The sequence below is a fragment of the Jaculus jaculus genome, chromosome 9, assembly GCF_020740685.1.
Source record: "Jaculus jaculus isolate mJacJac1 chromosome 9, mJacJac1.mat.Y.cur, whole genome shotgun sequence".
In the NCBI taxonomy this organism is placed as follows: Eukaryota; Metazoa; Chordata; class Mammalia; order Rodentia; family Dipodidae; genus Jaculus; species Jaculus jaculus.
The window spans coordinates 13,860,891-13,883,237 of record NC_059110.1 but is presented as its reverse complement, the minus strand read 5'-3'; the positions used below and the strand labels follow the sequence as shown (position 1 = coordinate 13,883,237).

The 22,347-nt window shown below is 39.8% G+C and overlaps 1 protein-coding gene across 1 annotated transcript in view; it reads right to left on the bottom strand.

The window, feature by feature from the left end:
• The window catches only part of LOC101612525 (nesprin-1-like), a 183,927-nt gene that overhangs the window by 20,063 nt on the left and 141,517 nt on the right, over nt 1-22,347 (bottom strand). Inside the window, exons 14-23 of the mRNA XM_045158732.1 lie at nt 19,705-19,817; nt 18,994-19,162; nt 13,336-13,432; nt 12,264-12,466; nt 9,415-9,579; nt 8,801-8,953; nt 7,168-7,311; nt 4,446-4,619; nt 1,290-1,448; nt 334-498 (exon numbers count right to left, since the gene is read on the bottom strand). Coding sequence (XP_045014667.1) covers nt 334-498; nt 1,290-1,448; nt 4,446-4,619; nt 7,168-7,311; nt 8,801-8,953; nt 9,415-9,579; nt 12,264-12,466; nt 13,336-13,432; nt 18,994-19,162; nt 19,705-19,817 — 1,542 coding nt within the window. The remainder of the gene's footprint in view (nt 1-333; nt 499-1,289; nt 1,449-4,445; nt 4,620-7,167; nt 7,312-8,800; nt 8,954-9,414; nt 9,580-12,263; nt 12,467-13,335; nt 13,433-18,993; nt 19,163-19,704; nt 19,818-22,347) is intronic.

Here is a 22,347-nt window from a genome sequence, read left to right as displayed (position 1 = left end):
ATGCCCATTACCTCTCTTTCTCTTTCTTATCCATTCTCTGTCTCCCTCTCTCTCTCTTTAAAATTAAATATTTTAAAGCAATGAAATTAATTTGAGAACCTAAATAATGTTGACTTTCTATCTCTGTAGGTGAACAATTGTCTCATAAGTCAGCAAAGGCATTGGCCTCAGTTTTTTGCCAGGTATTTCCTGGGTCTACTATCTTCAGTGAACTTGCCTTTCCAACTCATCCCTCTTTCCCCCCCACAGAAGATTATCAAGACTTTTCCTTTGCTTGTGTAACACACACCATTCATTCACTCCGGGCAGACGTAGCACATGAAGCAGACTCACTGTGTGTCTCCGCAGGAGCTCCTCGGGATCCCCTTTCTCCTCCAGGCCCTCCTGTGCGACCCTCAGGACCTTCTCCAGCTCTGCACGAGACTCCTCGAATTTCTTCATCAGGCGACTGTTGGTTTCCATATGCTTCTTCCAATCTCCAGTTTTCTTTATCATATTCTTTATAGAAAAAAATACAGTTATCCCATGATATCCTTGGGGGAGTTTATTCAAGGACCCCCCCGAGCGTATCAAACATTTGCACACAACCCAGGCATGCCCTCCTGTATACCATACGCCACACCTAGAGTCCATATAACACCCATTACAATGGAAGTGTCTGGCAGCATTTGTTATATTCCATAGGAAATAATGAGAAGGAAAATGCTGTTCACTGTAGATGCAAGTTTTTCCCAAAATATTTCCATTCACAGTCAGTACAATCCACAGAAGTAGATTTGGAGAATTGCTGGCAATCTTGTTTTTAAAAAATTTTTATTTATTTATTTGAGAGCCATGGGCAGAGAAAGAGGCAGTGAGAGAGAGAAAGAGAGAATGGGCACACCAGGGCTTCCAGCCACTGCAAACGAACTCCAGATGCATGTGCCCCCTTGTGCATCTGGCTAACGTGGGTCCTGGGGAATCGAGCCTTGAACCAGGGTCCTTAGGCTTCACAGGCAAGCGATTAACCACTAAGCCATCTCTCCAGCCCACTGGCAATCTTAATGGAAACATTATCTTTGTTTATTTTATTTTATTTTATTTTTGCTTTAAAAGATACTTGTGAGGAAGACATTTCTTTGGTAAGAACTATTAACTCTTCTCATTATTACTAGAGGAGAAGCACTTAAATGCTGGTGGTCCACATGGCAGACGGTGAGGCGTTGGAGCCACACACTGGATCACGTGTCTGCCCTCACCGTTCGACTTGTCCTGGGCTCAGCACTCTGCCAGCAGGGGAGGCGAGTTACCTGAAATGCGTGGTGAACATCCGCAACCTGTCTCTGCAGCTTCCTCTGATCAAAATGCTTTAACACATTGCTCAAGCTCACAAACTTTTGAACGCTTTGACTGCCCTTCTCAATGTGTGCCAGGGTTTTCTTACAGCTTTCTTGACAGGCTAACAGTTCCTGCAAGGCAAGGAAAGCCACAAACATACACGACAGAATGAAAGATGAAGGAGAAAGAAAGGGAAGGAGACAGAGAGAGAAGACCCATTAAGAACAACATCATATAGCTCCAAAGGTACAGAGGAAAATTTCTTTTCCAAAGAATTCAGTTTTAAGCAGTCTCGGAAGTCAATGCTTTTTATATGAGGCATTTAAATGTCACAGTGATTTTTTTGATGTTTCATGGACATCTTATTAACATTACAAAAATAACAGAGCATGAAAATTGTCATGTGTCTTGTCTTGGAGGAAAGGCATTTTTCCAACTGGCTGATATGTAGTCATGATTTTTAAAGAAAACAATCACACAATTAAGCTACATGAATTTAACACAATGAACATTCACTTTACTGAGTCAAATACAGCAGATGTTACATTTGTGTACCCTAAATTCATAGCATTTGAATTTCTACAGTTCCCAACCTTTCAGCAGTACAACTCCAGGCCCTACACAGACTAGGTAGCAGAATGATTAGCCTAGGAAAAACTTAAACTGTCACATACTGCAGGATGAGATATGACGGTGACCCACAAGCCTTTCCTTACTGTCCCACAGCCTAAAGTCATAGCTATTTTTTTTTAAATTTTTTATTTTATTTATTTGAGAGAGACAGACACAGAGAGAAAGACAGATAGAGGGGGAGAGAGAGAATGGGCACGCCAGGGCTTCCAGCCTCTGCAAATGAACTCCAGACACGTGCGCCCCCTTGTGCATCTGGCTAACGTGGGACCTGGGGAACCGAGCCTCGAACCAGGGTCCTTTGGCTTCACAGGCAAGTGCTTAACCGCTAAGCCATCTCTCCAGCCCAGTCATAGCTATTTTGTCAGTAGACAGAGCAAAAATTATTTAGCCCAACTCAAAGGAAAGTGAATTTGTTTTTGTCCTGAATCCACCCCTCTTTGCACATCAACATTTTCAAATGCTCTGAAAAAAATAAAAACACTACATGACTGCATTTCGATGCTACATTGGTCATCTAGATGCAAATATGAAAAGAAAAGGTTTTGTTTAGATAGACAAAATGAGGGCATGCCTTCACTTTGGAATATCTTGGAGGTAAGAGATGAAATACACATCAATGACATATATAGCATTTTTATTATGGGAAAATTAGTGGCAATTTATAGCAATAGGAAGGAGGAAATGGTACTGTGCGTCAAGGAGAAAGAAGTTTTAAAGCCTTTATTGATGTGTCCGTGTGCATGTGTGTGTGTACGATGTTTGTGTATATGAAATTTGCATGCCACTGAACACTTGCAGAGGTCACAGGACACCCTTGGGATTCTGGTCTTCTCCTGCCGCCGTGTTTGACACAGGTCTCTCTCTGTCACTGGGAAGGCCAGTCTAGCTGGCCTGTGAGCTCTGGGATTCTCTGCAGCCTCCCTCCCACTAGCCCTCTGTAACCAGCATTCTGTCCATGCTGAGAATCGGAATGCCAGTCACCACACTTGCGTTGCAAGGTCCTTTAACCATTCAGCCATCTTCCCAGCCCAAATGAGAGAATTTTTATCCGGCATGATCAGAAGTCATTAGAATATAACTTAAGTTTTAGGGCAAACAGCTATATTTCCACAAAGAGATGTTGTGTAAGACTAGATAACAGACTCCTGATGGAAACAGAAAGCAATTCCACAATCACGTATTTACACATGTTTAGACATATAAACTGTCTATACAGCTATAAAGAATCAAGGGATGAGAAACCTTATATAGTATTAGATAAATTTACCCATTTCTTAAGCTAGTTATATAACAGATGATGCCCTAAGGTAAGTGTGTAGAACATCATAAAGAAAGTTAATGGCAGAGGTGGCACACAGCCTTGGTTGGTTAACCAATGGCTTTCTAACTGGCTAAGAGATCCACTCAGTGGAAAGGAACCCATAGCTGGAAGTGGGAAACAGATCAGAATCTTATGGAGACAAAATTATACTCTCCAATGTCAAGCTCTCACTAGTCTTTGGTTAAAAGAGGGGTTACAACCATCAAATTCTACCTAAATTAATAAAGGCTTATCCCAGCTAACCTCTGCTAACTTCACTCTCTGATAGAGAATCTGTTTTTTTTTTTTTTCTCTTTCTCTCTCCCTCTCTTTCAAAAGGTTGCGAGACCCAAGGAGATAAACTACCCCTCACACTTCAGATAATCCCAAGCTGAAACCATAGAAGAATTGTGGAGGTGAGTAAGAATGTAGCTTCCATGGTAAACCTGACAATCAGCGCCAGGGTGAAGGAGACAGACCCTGAGGACACTCAACACCTACCAAAGCAGAGATCCAGAGGCTCCTAAGAGCTCATCCCTGAAGTAGACTTAAAACACACCCAATATGGCTCAGGGCACTTTGCAGAGGAGGGGGTGGAAATATTATAAGAGCCACAGGGTGGGGCATCATGCCCGGAGGCACTGCCTGCCCACAACAACTGATTGCATACTGAATATCCCATTCTCAATTCATGTTTCCAGTGCACAGAACACAATAGCACATGCTCAAAACAAACTGGGCTTTCTAATTGTGCTCAAGTAACTCCTTTTTAAAAAATATATATATTTATTTGAGAGAGACAGAGAGAAAGTATACTTTCTCTCCAGGGCCGCTTGCCACTGCAAAGAAACACCAGATGCATGTGCCACTTTGTGCATTTATTTGGCTTTACGTGGATACTTGTGAGTTGAACCCAGGCCATCGGGATTTTAAGCAAGCGCCTTTAACTCCAAGCATCCACCTTACTACACCCTGTAAACAGTCTGAGCCTCCAAACTCCATCCACAAAACACAGGACAGGTTTGCATCTTTGGACCAGACATGTACTTTTGTGCTCAGTTATTAGTATTGTGTCTAGAAGAAAAATAATAATCTTTTGCATTACCCGAATTTCTACTGCTATAAGGAACATGTCAATTGTGTTTCAAGTGCTTTCCAATAATTACGTCTCTGCGAGGGCTATTTTATTTCTTACCTGATGTTTCTGTTTAAAGAGAGGACTGGATTGCGCCTCCTGCTGCAGCACCGCAAGACTCTCGTTGACTTTCCCAAGCGCGTCATAGAAGGACGTGATCTGCTTTTCCAACTCCTCCAGTGGGATCGACAGCTGCTGGGCCTCATACAAGAGTGGGGAGTAACATTCTTTGACCTTTGGAAAAGCAAAGACAAAACTCCCATGAAAGGCCTTTAAATCCCACAGGGCTCTGTACACAGTTCTCAGGAACATGTTTTTAGTGACATCATCCTTTAGTGCTTACAAATCTCCAATGAAAATTCTTGTTTATACCTGCTCTGTGTTGTTAAACGTTGCTGTCCCAAAGCAAAAGTACCATGCCGCCAAGACAGACTATAAGCTATGGTGTTTTCAAGTGAAAATTCATCTATGTGGTTCCTCTGGCTGGCATGTCACCTTGTGAGTGATTGCCCACAGTGAGGCAGAGAGCACCAAATTTCACTTCAAACAACATACGACTTATTTGTGCTTTGGCCTTGAAATCAGACCTGAGACAGTCACGAGTCATCACCGTGTTGTTTAGCTGATATGTTTTCTTTTTTATATGTGCTTTATTTTTCAGAAGCTTGCGCCGCCTAGTGAGCATGTGTGACCTTGTGCTTGCCTCTCCTTTGTATGTCTGGCTAATGTGGGATCTGGAGAGTTGAACATGGGTCCTTAGGCTTCACAGGCAAGCGTCTTAACCACTAAGCCATCTCTCTAGCCTGCAGATATGTTTTCCATCTTGATGTTTCCAAGAGCTCCAACTTGAACCCTGAGTTAAGATGAGCTTACTGAACTGCCAACTCCCTCTTCCTAGACACCCATGTGTGTACCTACCCTCCATCAGCTTTGGGCTTCACTATTCTCTGCTTGTCAAGGTCCTACTCATTCCAAGGACACATAATACTCCAATTCTTTCATGACAGTTGTCATGGTAAGGGAATATCTTCCAGTCTATCTGCCTAGTCCTCATCGGTCTTTGTTTTGAAGTCTTTATACCTGTATGATGAAGCCCTTTTCTGGAGTTGAAGAGCACTGAAGAGTGTCTGCCTGGCCACCTTTCTTTTGGATTCTAGAATTCTCTAAAAACTTCTCTCCCTCCTCATTACCAAAGTACTTATGCTCTGACAGTCAGAGAAAGGAGGATAATAAATATATATAGCAGACCATGCTTTTTTCCCATAAACTATAAAGAAATATAAATGTCCCAACTCTATCAATATTCCAAAAATAATCTGTGAGGAAAGTGGAACTGCATTTTGTAATATTGTTACGGAATTAAGTACAAAGTAACATTTTCGTATTGTAGAGTACACTACCTGAATTAAATATAAAGTGATATTTTCATATTGTAGGGTGCCCTACCTGAAGGAGAAGCACACCAAGGGAAAGCTACTTCCGTGAACAGTCCAGGTGCTGTAGTCACCTTTCCTGAGCTCAACAATCCTACCAACCTGCCTTATCTCAATAAGCAGTAAGAAAACATGGCTTAAAGTAAGGTGTGCTAGGATACTCCAGGGATCCCAGCACCCAAGAAATAAGGGCAGAGAGATCACAAGTTTGAGACCAGTCTGGTGCACATAGTGAATCACAGATTAGTCAGGGGTATATAGTAAAACCCCATCTCAAAAAAAAAAAAAAAGTAACACCAATAATAAAAATTTGGCTTACGTATGCCCAAGGGTACAATTCACTTTGACTAGGCTTATCCTACACCACCACCCTCACTCTGACTAAGGTGTACAAGCTCGGCACTGTCCCCAAAAGCTCTGGATAGCTAAAAACACTGACTTTCAGTGTAGCTATACTTTAGCAATTCTCCAGTATTATTAATTCAAAAATTCTAACTTGAACAATATAATAAAATGCATTGAGGATGTACTTTGCAGCAGATATGAGATTGACAAACTTTCCTTTTGCTCTTCTTCCTGGAGTTTGCTATGGAGTCTCAGGGTGGCCTTGAACTCATGGGGATCCTCCTACCTCTGCCAACCAAGTGCTGGGATTTATTTTTTATTTTTTGAAAACTTTTCTTTTTTCATGACTATGGCTCTTCCTGCATCTATTGTTGCATTTATTTCTCATCTTCATTAATTTTACTCTTCTGATTTCACTTGTAATTCACTTCTAGTTTACTTTCTTAGAAATAATATTAATAATAAATAGATATTCTACCTTCATTTGTTTTCTGGTTCCTTCTTATAAAGTGTACAATCCTGTGCAGTAGTAGCACAAACAAACATTCTAAGCGTAGGGCAAGCCCTGAGAGAAGAGGAAGGAAGAATTCACACTGCTTTGGGACCATGCTAGCAGAAATTAGCATTAGCACTGGCAATATATCAGGTAGATCGCAATAAATTCCCATTACAACATACAGTCTTCTTTGCTTCCTTCTCTTTCTCTTCATTGCTTATATCTGTCTCCCCTTGCCCTCTCTCTGTGTTATCACATTTTATTACTTTTTCTTGAACAATGCCTGTCTGTCTGTTAAAACAACGGCAACACTTCCAAATTAGCAAAGAATGATAGCTGGTCTTCACGTCCCAGTTTTATTTGATGCATTCACACCAAATCACTAAACCGGGAATCTCAGTAAGAAATTTTTGGACAAGCAAAAGGCATGAGTGACACAGGAAGTGAAGGGAAGCCCATGGTGATATTGGTACCCCATGGTGGGTTGTGCTCTGAAGTATTTTCGTACCTTGGCTAGCTGCTCTTTGAGTCTGGACATGGTTCCAAACATTTCTTTAGCTTCTTCTTGGGGACATTCTTTGGCAATGAGATGTGCTGTCTTGGTAATCATCTTGTACTGAGCGTCTATCACAGGCACCCTTTGCTCAATATCCTGCACGAAGCATTGAAGCAGCTTGATTGACACGTGATACATGACACATCTCCTTTCAACTTCAAGATTTCACAGAGGGCAGAATAAACATCCATATGGACCATAAACTCTGCACTTATAAACTTTTACCATGTCCAATTATCACTATTACGTAGGCACGCATTATATAGATCCCACATTAGCCATTATAAGTGAAAACTTCCTTTAAAGAGCAGCCAAATGTCCTTGAGTTATCATAAAGATGAGTCAAAGAAATACATTCAAGGCATACTGATGGAGGGTAGAATCGCTACAGCATATAAATTCATGGAGATGCAACACAGAAATACTGTAGCATGCAAATGCATGCTGATGAGGTTAGTATAGTAAAGAAATGCTTTGTATTCAAATGCTTGTAAATTCACACAGGTTAATGTGAGGCAATCCTGACTTTAAGAATTAGACCTTTATTTACTTAAAAAAATGAACATGCTATCCTTGTAGAAAGCTTAGAAGTGTTAGCATAGTGAAAGATTAAATTCCTAATCAATGTCTCACATAGTGATAACTCAAACCAACATTGTATCATTTCCTTCTCCTGTGTGTATTTACCCCCTTTTATTTTACAAAATAAACAAAAAAACTATGATTTATTTTTATAATTTATGATATTGTTAAAAAATTTCCCCCCTCACTAAATATTGCATTGTTCCATTATTTCTGCAGGCAATTCAGAATGTGGACATACCCAATTCATGCAATAGACCCTTTATTTTGGGGGGTACTTATTTACTTGGCTATCTGTAGGTGTCTCCTGGTTTTTTCCTAATGTTTTTACAACTGGATGTAGGAAAAATTCCAAATTGGAAAACTCTTCTGATGTTACTTCATGTGATCAACATATATCTTCAAAAGTTCAAATATAAGGCTGGAGAGATGGCTTAGCAGTTACGGTATTTACGTACAAAGCCTAAGGACCCAAGTTTGATTACCCAGTACCCACATAGGCCAGATACACATTGTGGTGCATGTGTCTGTAATTTGTTTACTGTGGTTAAAGGCCCTGGTATGCTCTCTTTCTCTCCAATAAATAAATAAATTAATTAATTAACAGTTCATGTATATATATTATGTCTCTATACCATATATATACATATATGTATATATATATGTATATATATGTATATATATATGTATATATATATATATATTTACATACACACACACACACATACATAGAGAGAAAGAGAGAGAGAGAGAATTAGATGCCAGTATGGCATCTGCAAACAATTTTAGTTCTCCCCAACCTCCCTGCCACCATCCTCCCTTCTACCCCCCTTATTTGTGCTTTCAGGTAACATGTGTCCTTTTACATGGAAGGCATAAGCATGTGCACCTGTCACAGTGATGCTCGGGACAGAGAAATACAGCTTTGACAATGCCTGGAGCAACCTGGCTGGACTTTACTTTCACAATAAGTTTTTCACTGTATGATACAAAAAGCCCTCACCTCCAAGTCTTGAATCAATAACTTGACATTAATCAAAGAAACTTCTAAGGGCTCGGAAAGTTTCCTCTGGGCTTCCGCTGCAAAGCCAGAGAGAGTGGAAATGCAGTCTGTGTACTCCTTCTTCATTCTGTCCATCTCATCCGCTCGAGCATACTGTGAAGAAAGCCCAGAGGGAGACAACATTTGAAAGTCAGTAAGTTGTGAACCTAGAAACTCACAACCTTCACTTTGACATATTCTCATATGCTCTGGAATTGTCACATGGCAAGGAAGATTCTATATCCTCAGGGTTATTTTAGATAAGTTTGAAGTCAGTCCAATTCCTGTGAAAGAAAAAAAGGAGCTAACATAGCAAGAAAAAACTACAATTTGAAAAGCAAATTGTTCCATCTAAGCAGCTCCATATGGCAGCATAGTCCTGAATCAAACTCTACATCTCCAAAAAGAATGAATAATCATCAAGTAAACAAATTGGTTTTAAACACTTCCATATTCTTCCTTAGTAAGCTTATGTGATAAAACTGTCTCTGGGCAAACTTTATCATAAACACCTTTATCATAAACACACTGATATACAGACACGTTTGAAATGACAGTGAATCTGAAAGACCTACTTGTTTGACTTCCATAAACAAATCCCTCCACCGCCCATTTAGCAGTAGCAATTGCTGTTTCAGATCACGGGAAACCATCTCATCACAAGTTTCAATTAGAAAATTGCCGGCCTCGTTCATGGCCGTGTGCTGCTGAATCCAGTGAGGCAGGTTTCGAAAAAAGTCCTAAGTGAGAAAGTATACATGCTTGTGAATCACAGGCCAAATATTTTTTTAAAAATGGATATGAAAGTAAACAAGCAAGGAATAACATCTTTTTCAAAGGTAGATCTTAATTAAGCTTGCAAACTAGGAACTAGATGTATCAAGTATCTTTTTTCTTTTTCAGATAGATTTCACGGTGTTGCTCAGGCTGGCTCCAAACTCCTGGGCTCAAGAGATCCTCCCCACCCATCCTCCCAAAGAGCTGAGAGGACAGGCACATTGCTAACAAGCTTGTCTCTTAGAATCCTTTTATAACACTACCTATGGCATGTTTTTATTTAATAAAAACAAAACCTGAGGACCTCTTCTTACTTAGTTTTACAGATGAAACACAATCATTTCTGCAAGTTCAGGGGGTTGTGATAGTGAAATACTCACGCATGGCATATAAGGAGAATTATTAATATATAGCATCCTTGCTGGGCATGGTGGTGCACGCCTTTAATCCCAGCACTTGGGAGGCTGAGGTAGGAGGATCGCCAAGAGTTCAAGGCCACCCAGAGACTACATAGTTATATCCAGGTCAACCTGGACCAAAGTAAGACTCTACCTTGAAAAACCAAATATATATGTATATATATACATACACATATACACACATATACATATACATATATATGTATGTATGTAATTATGTATGTATGTATGTGTGTATATGGCATCCTTAAAAATTAAAAATAAAACAGGGTTCTGGACCAAAAATTGGATCCCAGCTCCCACATAAATGCTGAGCCTGTCAGCCAGCCTGTCAACTTCATACGTGTGTACATTCACCAACACACACGTGCATCCACATATATGCAAATGCACATGCACACACAAAAATGACCTGTTATTTTGATTTTAAACTCAAATATATGTGCTGCTTTCGTATAGTTAGCAATCAGAAATAAACATGAAAGGAAAAAGTTTTCAGATTGACTATTGTGTCATGGATATTTGATCCACTAATGCCTGTCCTTATTTATGTGAGGGCACACACTTGACAATCAGTTTCCAACTCATTGCAATTTAAATGCATGAGTTCCCCCCGACACACACACATACACATCACAGTGAAAACCAAGTCTAATTCAAACTCCACTTCAGAAGCCATGTGTGGGAGGATTCCCTACATAAGTAGATGGGAACATTCTTATCTCTGGTTGTTACATTTCCTTGGATCAAATTAACACACAGAACATCTACTGAGGTGCTTCTGGTCTGGTTGGGAAAGCTCCACTCTGCATGGGTACACGGTTACTGCCTTCTCCAGCCACACAAGAGTCCCCCACATCAGTGCAGAGCGCTACAACATTTAAGAAGGATTCGTTTATTTGTACAAACAGAAATAGATGAGCTGACCTTGCATGTCAAGCAGTAACTTTTTTGGATGGATGCATGCACTGTACTTCTTTATGGGAGCTTGACATTGTAATTCCACTTACACATAAATTTATTTTCCATGTGAAAATAGGCTAATTGCAAGGAATATATATATATATGTATGTATATATGTATGATATATGTGTATGTATTTTTTTTAAATTATTTATTTATTTATTTGAGAGCGACAGACACAGAGAGAAAGACAGGTAGAGGGAGAGAGAGAGAATGGGCGCGCCAGGGCTTCCAGCCTCTGCAAACGAACTCCAGACGCGTGCGCCCCCTTGTGCATCTGGCTAACGTGGGACCTGGGGAACCGAGCCTCGAACCGGGGTCCTAAGCTTCACAAGCAAGTGCTTAACCACTAAGCCATCTCTCCAGCCCATGTGTATGTATTTTTACATGTATATATGACCAGTCCATTTCATTTGATATTTACATGTGATATTATAATAAAATACATACATATACATCACATACTCATACACACTTTTAACTAGCTAAAAAAATCATTTCTAAAAAGAATAAATCCTTTGTCTGAGGGCTCATAAAATCCAAAAGAGAACATCCACAGAGATAAAGAAAATAATGTGGTGGCCGCACAAGAATGTTGGTGTGTGTTGCTCCATAAATGTAACATTATGTTATCAGTAGTTGCATCCTCTTTTATATCAGAAAATCCCCAAAGGCTGAGCCCTAGACATGCTCTTCAGTATTAATATTAATACAGAAGTCAGGAGGAATCTGGAACACTCTATTACTCATTAAATTTCCCACCACCCTGTCAAAAATTGATCACTGTCACCATGGCTCCTCTCAGCACAAAAGCTGAGTACTGGATATATCATATAGGGAGCAGTTTTTAACATAACTTTAATAAGTGAGCACATACTGGTCAAAGGTAATTTAGTAATCCGAAAGTGCAAATTTTACAGTGAGAATTCTTGAATCACACTCACAAGCCTGTGATTTTCCCTCATGAACTATGTGATGAAAAACTTCTCACTTCTTGGGCTGGAGAGATGGCTTAGCAATTAAGGCATTTGTCTGCAAAGCCAAAGGACCCAGGTTCAATTCCCCAGGACCCGCGTAATCCAGATGCACAAGGGAGCACACATGTCTGGAGTTCATTGACAGTGGCTGGAGCCCTACTGTGCAATTCTCTTTCTTTTTCCCTCTTTCTCTCTGTCAGATAAATAAATAAATAAAATGTTTTTAAAAGAACCTCTCATTTCTTAATCTACAGCATGTCTTTTTTCTTTGAGATGAATAACTGGTACCTTTTTGGCATTTTCTGATTCACTTAGCATTTTCTCTGCGTCCTCCAGCCAGGCTTGCAGACTGGCCACCGTGTCGCCATAGCGATCCCAGTTGGAGATCACCTCCTCCAGCATGCTCCTGACGCTCCGCACCTCCACCGAGAGGTTCCTCCACTGGGCAGTGGTCTCATTCATGAATTTCATCACGTTCTCAGCTTCCTCCACTGAAGAAGATACATCCAATTACAACTGTCATTTCGCATTTAAAATTCTTTCTGCGTTTTTCCAGTGGTCTTATACACTGGGATACAATTGCATCAGTCACAAATACCAGGTTTTTTTCCCCCCAATAATATGCAGATCTATTTACAAGTTGAAAGCAAACCTATCTTACAGAGTGTTTCTTTGCTGTAACACAAGTTCTCAGTCACTTGTCCAGCTTATTCCATTTTTCTCATTTAATCTTCAGAATGAGGACTAGGTTGAAACATTGCAACTGAGAAAAACGCATTCCTATCTTGTGCTTGGGTTACACGGAGAGAAGAGTATGATTATTCAAGATAGACCCTACACTAAATTGACTGTCATCTCCAAGGCCAGTGGCATGGTCACACAAAGACCATACACTGGAAAAAGTAATTGAGCTGACCACAAAGAAACCTCTAAATGTTAAACTATATGAAGCTGGGCTGGAGAGATGGCTTACTGGTTAAGGTGCTTGCCTGCAAGGAACCCAAGTTTGACTCCCCAGGACCCATGTAAGCCAGATGTACAAGATGGCACACGTGTCTGGAGTTCATTTGCAATGGTTGGAGGCCATGGCTCACCCATTCTCTCTCTTGCCCCACTCTTTCTCTCTCACATAAAAAAATCAAAATAAAATAAATTACATGAAGTCAACATGGCCACGATTTTTAACTAGTAGGTATTAAATATCAAATATATAAAATGGTACATTTCACTGTGCTATTTTTATACATCCATTTAAGTATGATACTTTGACATATTAACTTTTTATTTCCTGCATTTAACCATCTCCCTCCAGCCCTCATCCTTTCCTCTTCCCTCAAACAAATCCTATAGTATGCTTTACCTGAACCATCTGCTTTGATGTACATCTCAGCTGTCTCCTTCAAGATCTGGTATGTCACTTCGTATTGTTCAAAGAACTTGCTGTTTTCTATGAAAGACTGGGGAGTAGGGATGCTTGGTTAGAAGACCTCAACAGGACTATGTGCATCAGCCAGTATCAAGGGTCTCGATAAATGTATGGATATCTTAGCCATGTCTTCCAGTCTCATTCTTTAGCAAATACAAACCTAATTCCTACGGTCACAAATAAGGTTATGCTGAGCATGTACATAGCTGACAATATATGCTTTCCATTCTAACCAGACTAAGAAAGTGTTTTATTTGTGTTTTGAAATGAAAACTTTTCTCCAGATAATCTGGGACTAACGTTTAGAAAGCACTGATAAATTAGGAGGGACATTTTAGTGTCCTACTGTGTTTAAACTGTGGAAGTCTGTTGTTCTTTGAACACTGGTCCTGGTGAATTACTGCTTTGAGGAACTTCAGAGTTAAATGACACTGCACAAACATGTTCCTTTAAATAAAAAGAAGAGCCTGGGGGAGGAGGTAGGACACGGATGAGCCCAAAAATGGTACCAAATGGACTATATTCACTGAACATAAAACTAATTAATAAAATAAATAAATAAATAAGAAGAAAATTTTTAAATAATTAAATGTGCAGTCTGTATTGATAATGCTCTGCTGTTCTAATGATCTAGTACAAAAATTTTAGATTAAGATATATCTATACCTATAGTTTATACCATTTGCATACATAATAAAGTTAGTGTTTGAAAATGTATACAATAAAATTGAGAACACACAAAATATCCTTAGCTAAATTTTATCATTATTAATACCCCATCCCCTCCTGTTTCAGACTATTCTTAATATGATATGTAGAAAACTAACATAGTTATAACTAAAAACATGGCATCAAAACCTCTCTACATTCTCTTAGTAGTAAAATAAGCACTTAAGATTTGAATTCATTAAATAATTGATAGGAATTGTTCTCACAAATGCAAAATCAGCCTTCAACAACTACGTGAAGTCCTGTGCAGCAGACTAATGAGTGACTAATATGAAGATGGAAAAGGCTTACACACAGGCGCAAAGAATTCATAGACCACGCTCACAGATAGCTCTAGAGTTTTACCAATACCTTTCTGCTTTAATATAAAATTTTTAATTTTATGCATAAAATACTTTGTAGGTCAATTTATACTTATGAATATGTATATGCTACTCTTTGGAAGCAAAGTGAATGCAGAAAGCTGTGTGCTGCATGGAAGGGAAGGATCTCATGACTTCACTCAGTGACTTTAATAGGCTTTGCTATTCTCGGCTGGGGACAGAGTAAGACAGTAGTAGTCTAGCTCTTCCCTGAACTTCTCTGATTCCTACTTCTGAGTTGGGGAAAGAGTATTTTATTGGAACTTGCATTGTGAATCATTTCACCAAACAAGCAAGTGACAATTGGATCAACATAAACAGCTGAGCATGGTTGTGCACATCTGTAACCCAGTCTTCTAGGGGAGCAGAGACCCAGAAATCAAAATCACCAGAACTTATGAAAAATATGGCACGCTGTGGGATCAGTAGAAGACACATAAGTGCTGGACATTGCAGATGAGTGCTGCCTGCTACAGGTGAGCACATAGGGTTCCTAAGGACACACATACATGCATGTGCACACACACACATACATGCATGTGCACACACATACATGTGCGTACACACACATGCATGTGCACACGTACATGCATGTACACACATGCATGTACACACACATACATGCATGTACACACACACACAACAAATGCCACCAGCACCACCATGTTACACACACAAGCAAAAAATAGTACCGATAATAATTTATGTAATTTCAGTGTAAACTTCAGGAAGCTAATGAGGAAATAATTGCTGTACATGTCAAAGCAATGGAAAGTAGCAGTGGGCAGGCAGTCTTAAATAACTCTGGCTAGATTAGTTTACAGGCTAAGTATACGTAGAAATGCTTATTTCTAGGTTATTTTTAGCATAAAGGTCAGAAGAGGGTTAGGAAGATGATTAGAGACTCATTATATTTGAGCTTTCCTATTAGACTCAGTAACTGATTGTCAAAAGAAGATAATGTTATTTAAATTTTTATTGGTCTATGTAATTTGATGCCATTTTGGTAAATATGGAGAATCCATTTGACAAGAATTTTGAATGTCCAAACACCTTTTGCCAGGCGACTGCTAATTATACCTTTATACTATGAATTAGGTAGACAGATGAGCTCTCCACAAAAGGGGGGAGTAAACACATATGTATGTTTTAACTAAAAATGCCAGGATTAATTTGCTTCTTCAAAAATTAAGATAAGGCGTTGAGCACTCATCCTTTAAATCTTAGCATTTGGGAGGCTGAAGTAGAAAGATCTTGCTGAATTTGAGGCCAGCCTGGGCTACAGAGCGAGATCCAGGTCAGCCTGGGCTAGAGTTAAAACCTTGCTTCAGAAAACAAAAGAAAATACTGAACTAGCAGGTGGGTTGAGGAGATGGTCTGGGAGTATGAGGGCGTGCTACACTGCATGAGGACCTGAGTTCAATCATAGCACCCAAATAAAAAGCCCAGTGTGGCTGCGCGTGCCCTTTGCCCAAGTGCCAGGAGGTGGGGGGGGGGGCAGTGATGGCGGAGGAGTGCTGGAGTCCACCGCTCAGCCAGTCCAGCTGGAAAACAAGAGGGAGAGAGAGCTCCAAGTCCAGGGGAACACAGCGTCCCAAGGAAAACAACTGGGAAGGGATGTAGAGGACACCCATGTCCTGTTATGGTCTCTACACACATGTGCACATGGTATGCACACGTGCACATAGACACACACACACACACACACACACACACACACACACACACACACCATATACTGCACCATACTACACACAGAGAAATTAAGCCAAATCTTGGGATATCAAATCATATTGAGCAAATAAGTGTGTTTGTGGACTTTTATAGTTGAGGGGACTCCTCAAAAGTTCAGGTAAGACTGATCAAATTCAAAATATTACTGGATGCAATTAAATTTCTACTATGACAGGCATAGATTTAATCAATGTAAGATCATCAATTTTAATCTAAGAACTAAACTGGGTTATTTAAGATTTTTTTTTTAAATTTGAAACCAAGGAATGGCTTCATCAGAGTTGCTTATCTCCACTAATAAAATAGTTGTAAGTGGTAAGAAATATTCACATTATTAACGCTAAAGTCACAAATCCCACAGTTCCAAGATCACTCCCTTTTTTTCATATTAAGTATGGTAACATCTTGTTTTTTATATAGTCATATTGAAATGCATGTTAACTAACAAAGTCATTGTCACCACTTCTAACAAGGACCTGATCAATTCCTCCTGATTTATATTATAGTAGGTAGTCATATCAACAGCACATGGCCAAATTTATTCCCTAGAGAGCAACTGGAAGTATTTTTCGAGGGTTTCTAAGCATGCATTGGCTGCACACCAGGGTGGAAAGAACAACTCTAATGTACCCTCACTCATTTTCATAGCCTTTGTAATTCAGAAACATGCCTACCGTTCTGTCATTATTATTGCCACCTTAACACTTGGAAAAAAGTTAGGAAGGACATTTTTAAGGACTGAGTCACTGATGAAGTCACATGTGTACTAAATGGCTGAGGCATAGTCTATGTGTCAACAGTCCTCCCTAGGCCTGGACCATGCTACCCAGTCCACAACACCAGTGCCAGTCAGGCTACACAGGCGTCAAATATTATCAGATGCATAATATCTTACCTGGCACTAATGTGCACAAGGTTCTTCAATTCGCTGAGATGCAAGGCCTATCAATGTTTTCATTTTTTTAAGTCAGAGAATTTTTTTTTCCTCACAGCCTATAGATTTAGCTAGTAATATCAGTCCTAGCATGTAAGAAATTTTGATTTGGAAATAACTGGACTCAAATCCTTAACTCCACATCACATCAACTGTGTCCCCTGGCACATTTGACTTGGATGTATAAAGCTCAGAGATTTCTATACTATTTCCTTGGTGTATAAGCCGATGTGGAAACACTCAGAATATAGAGTCTTCATAAAATGAAATACAGAGTACGGAATGACCCATAGTTATTAAAACGATTGAAGAAGAAAAAAACCTAAAGATATTGTGGGAAGGAAACATGAGCATTAACTAGATTTTTTTCACTAGGGGATTGGAAAGTCAGGGAATGCCCATTAGGACAAAGTGGGTATGTAGTGATTGACAATTTTAAAAATAAGGTCACAAAGCAGTTTGAAATTAGCAGCTTGGTGAACTTTTTAACTTCATGTAGTAGGTAGGAAGAGCTGACTTATCATTAGCATCAATGTTCTATTTATATGTCTTTTGAGAAGTTCATGAAGAATTAGTAATATCATTGTATTGAAACCTCCACCTGGTAAGACCATCCTGTTAGGTATTTAAATCTGATTGGTGGATCATAAGTAGCTAATTAACTCCTGGGCACAGAGTGAATCCTTTAGTATGACTAAACCTGCAAATATGAATCCATGTCTGTATTGAATATTTATGGGACTAAATAAATAACTTGACTTTTTAAAATAGATTTTTTTCATTACTTACCAAAATAGCTACAAATGAAGAAAGGAACATATCCTAAAAAGAGTCACAGCTTTTGATAAATATTTCCCAGATAATTTTAGTAGATCTACAGAAATATTTTACACCAGTTAAATCTTTGTTTCAAACATGTAGTTCTTGCAACCATTAAAGACTAAACTTAAAGTGCAATGAAATTGATGATGGTTCTGATGCTTCAGGAAGGATATGGTGAAGTTTCAATATATATTCAAATAGCATCTGCTATAAGTAGTCAAGTTATAATTACCCAATATTTTAAAAGTTTATTGACCTATTATTCACAGCTGTGTTTAACAATAAATATAACTGTACAGGACAGAGATACCCCATTAACATTAAATTATTGACTAAATATTTGTGTCAAATAAGTCTGTTGGGGGCACAATTAATTACCTAAGGAAATAAATTGCCTTTATCAAATATATTGTAATAACTATATGCTAAAAAAATGCTGGTTAACAACCATATTCTTCATGAATGAACAGCTGCTCTTCTAGAAGAAAAATAATATTATCAACACCGATATCACAAATCAAAAGATAATCTTTAAAATTCACTTAGCACAGAGATTCATATATAACGCTGAATTCTGCCTAGGTATGCCCAGAATACCGGGGGATGAGCAGAAAAGAACAATCGACCTCATGAAAAGAGGAGAATGTTCATGTACATAACTGAAAATTGTCTACATTTGCCCGCAAGGAGGGTATAGAAGACAGGAAGATAGTCTGTGAGGGCTGCCATCCAGGTTGAGAGGAATAATGAACAGAATGACACGCAAAGGTATGCATATGCAAAGCAGAAACTTTTTCCAAGAAAAGTAAATAAATACCCATCACAGTGGTGCTGTGATTAATAAAGAGAAAGCTTTCTACAGTAGAGTTTGAAGCCACAAATTCTAAAGAATGTAGACTTATATTTCAGATGCTTGTAAGAAGCTCAAAATCTCCGATCCAAGCATCTAGCATGCACACACCTTTACATCCACATGCCAGGGTCAAGTTGGCGTGAGCACTGGGGACTTACAATGTAGTTTTGCAGCAGAAGCTCCACCGACTCTCGCCGCCCATACTTGATGATCCAAGACTTCAGTTTCGACTCGGCTAGAACCAGCAGGGAGAGCAGACGGTACTTCAGCTCGAGAAACTCCATTTTCATTAAGTGGAGCTCGGAAGTGGAGGATACAAAGTGAAACCTGGGAATAAAACAGGGAGCATTCACAGAAAGGTAACTAACAGTAACAGAGAGATGCTTTCCTAACCTGTTACATGACAGCTTTGAATCCGTGCGGCTCCCTGCCCATGGTCAGGGGAGCCAGCGCCTTTTCTAGCTCTCGGTTTAAAAGCGAAGCACCATTGATGAGAGCCTTTGATTTAGTTCTCTCTCCTGCCAACACATCTCTCATCTGTTTCTTTTATAAGCTGTTTTTACAATATTACATAATGTTCCTTACTGTAGTGAATAAAAATACAGCCCATGAAGAAAGCTTTGCTGTGATTTGCAGGCAGTGGGAACATTCCGGCTCACTCTCTGCAGTTAATAACATATTAGCATGTTGGCATTCTTAGCATCGGTAGTGGGTGCCCACTTTGTATTTACCAAATGTAAGCATCCCTGTTAAATCACATAATTTTTATTTCAAAAAAATAAAAGAAATTTGAAAATAAAACAAAAAGGTATCCACCTAGCATATGAAAAACAAACATAGCTTTCATGTCAAATCAGACATCCTCTTACCTCTCGGCCATGTCTTCTAATTGATCAGGGGGTACTGGGATCCCGTTGACAGACCTGGTCCGGTAGATTTCATGAAATGCTCGTTTGTGGGCATCTGTGTTTTGAAGCAGATCCTAAGATATAATTTTAAAAAAAAAATGAGGAAGCATGTTTCACAGCACGCTGGGAAACATAATTCACAGGCTGTGCCGATGAGTCAATGTATTCAACAATTTGTTCTTGCTGCCTCCTTCACAGGCAGCAGCCGGTGCCTGCCACAGACCTTTCTTTACCTGAAGCAGGAGTCCCTGCCTGTGGGAAGGACACGCTGCGGGAGCGGGATCTAGGAATTATGGTATCTTTTGAACACACATGCCCAGCATAACACTCAGACGTTTTAAAGGTATATGAGCCAGAGGAACGTGGAATGAGTTGCTACAGATAAGCCAGCCAGCATTCTCGCGAACATTTTGAGCATGCTGGTTTTTTAAAGCTGAGAACTAAACAAATAAAGCTTAACTCCTTCATGGCAAAAGGCTCATAACTGCCATTTTTAATCTGAGCGCGTGGGAAATAATTTAAATACTGTTTGTTTGGCCATCTCAAGAAATCCAATTAGATTATGTTTTGAAAACACCCTTTTGGTGGGGAAGTTTCCTACCAGTCAACGGAATGTCCTGTAGTGAGCACAGTGGGAAAATGAATAGGATATTTATCAGTGTTCTTTATGAACTGTCTGGGACTCCTACCTATTTGTTTTAGGTTAATTTGAATCTATCTTGACTTATTTGGTGTGATTTTTTGCCTTCCACAGACTTATTTATTTTTTAAAAAATATGTATTTTTATGACCCCTTGCCAATTCCCCACAAGAAGGAAGGAAAGAGTAGGGTAGAAAGAGTTGTATGTTCGATGTCTTAAAGTTTAGTATATTTCCCAGCAGCAGAATCAACTGCAGTGTCCACCGTTGAAAGGGAAGACACATGAGCCCACCCAAATGAAAAATTAACATTGTTTCTCCCAAACCACTATCTGTTGGTGCCCTGCAGAAGAAGACAGAAGAGGCACCGAAGTGGACATGCTCAAAGGAATGGACAAAGGAACCTTCATAATATGGATTAACATTTTAAGGCTCGGAAGTGTAAGAGACATTTTCACGTGGTAGAAAAATCTCAAGATAAACTCTATCTGTCCTGGTTGTTTTGCTCAGTTCACATTTTTGGACTCTTTAAGACCACAAGTAATTATACATTTGTTCAGAAGTCATTCCTGACAGATGGAGAGACCCATGAGCAGCCCAGAGCTGACCACAGGGAATCGCGACAGCCGGGACAGTGGGCTGATCTCAGAGCAGCCGTTGGAGAGGCCCAGTCTCATCCCCCACCTACTTCCTGTATCCAGACACAATCCTGTGGCATATGGTCTTAGCTGAAACTGCCTTCAAATGACTTCAGAGAAACTTGTACCACCACAGCTAGGTTTGATTTGTTATGACTGACAGGTCTTTAATATCTATAATGTTGCAAAAAGCCTTTACAAAACGTAAAAGCAAGCAGAAACATTTTCACACATATGTAGAAGAATCTCCACCGCTGGCATTCGCCTGACTATAAAACAACTGGATACCAAGGAAAACAAGGTTTTAATTGACTTTTTTTTTTTTTTTCTGGATTCGGAGAAAATACAATTGTTTGAGTCTCCCATTCTTAGAGACGCTTGACGCAGACTGGAGAGATGGCTCAGTGGGTGGGACCCCTTGAATGTGCATGAGAACCAAGAATTTGACCGCCGTCGTCATCCATGCTTGCAATCCCAGCACCAGGGGCAGAGGAGACAAGGACAGATGGGCTTGTGGAGAGCTCCGGGTTCAGTGAGAGAGTCTGCTTTTGGGTGACAAGATACAAGAGGGACAGAGCAGGGCACCTCCACCTGGTCTCCAAATACATATACAGAACATGCACATCTGCACAGACATGTGCTTAAAATATGCACATGGAAGAAATGGCTTAGTGGTTAAGACATTTGCCTACAAAGCCAAAGGACCCAGGTTCAATTCCCCAGGCCCCACGTTAGCCAGATGCCCAAGGGCGCACATACGTATGGAGTTTGTTTACAGTGGCTAGAGGTCCTGGTGCACCCATTCTCTCCCTTTCTCTCTCTCTCTCTCTCTCTCTCTCTCTCCTTCCCTCACTCCCTCCCTCTCCCCTGCTTATTTATCTCTCTCAAAAAAAAAAAAAAATGCACACACACCACAATGTACACACACTCACATGCAAAAAGTAAACAAACATGGAAAAAAAAAGAGATCAGAGAAAGGAGTAAGGAGAACACAGTAAACATGTCAAAATCAAGACCTCCTCCATCCACTGACAAATAACAAGAAAGTTGCTATCAGATGAAAGAGATCTCAGAAATCACTAATCACAATTGATCGATTGATGATATGAGCTCTGACTTCTTGGATGGTGGATTAATCTTGAACTTGTACTTCAAAGTACATAAAGTAAAAGCTGACAAACCTTCAAAGAGCAAGTGACCAGTCCACCCTGCTGAAGGGATCTTCAGCACTCCACCCACAACGACGGAGGACGCAGCCAGGAGAGCAGGTGGGCTGTCTGGCTGTGGGTTAAGGGAGGGCAGGGAAGTACAACAGAACGGCCCCTTG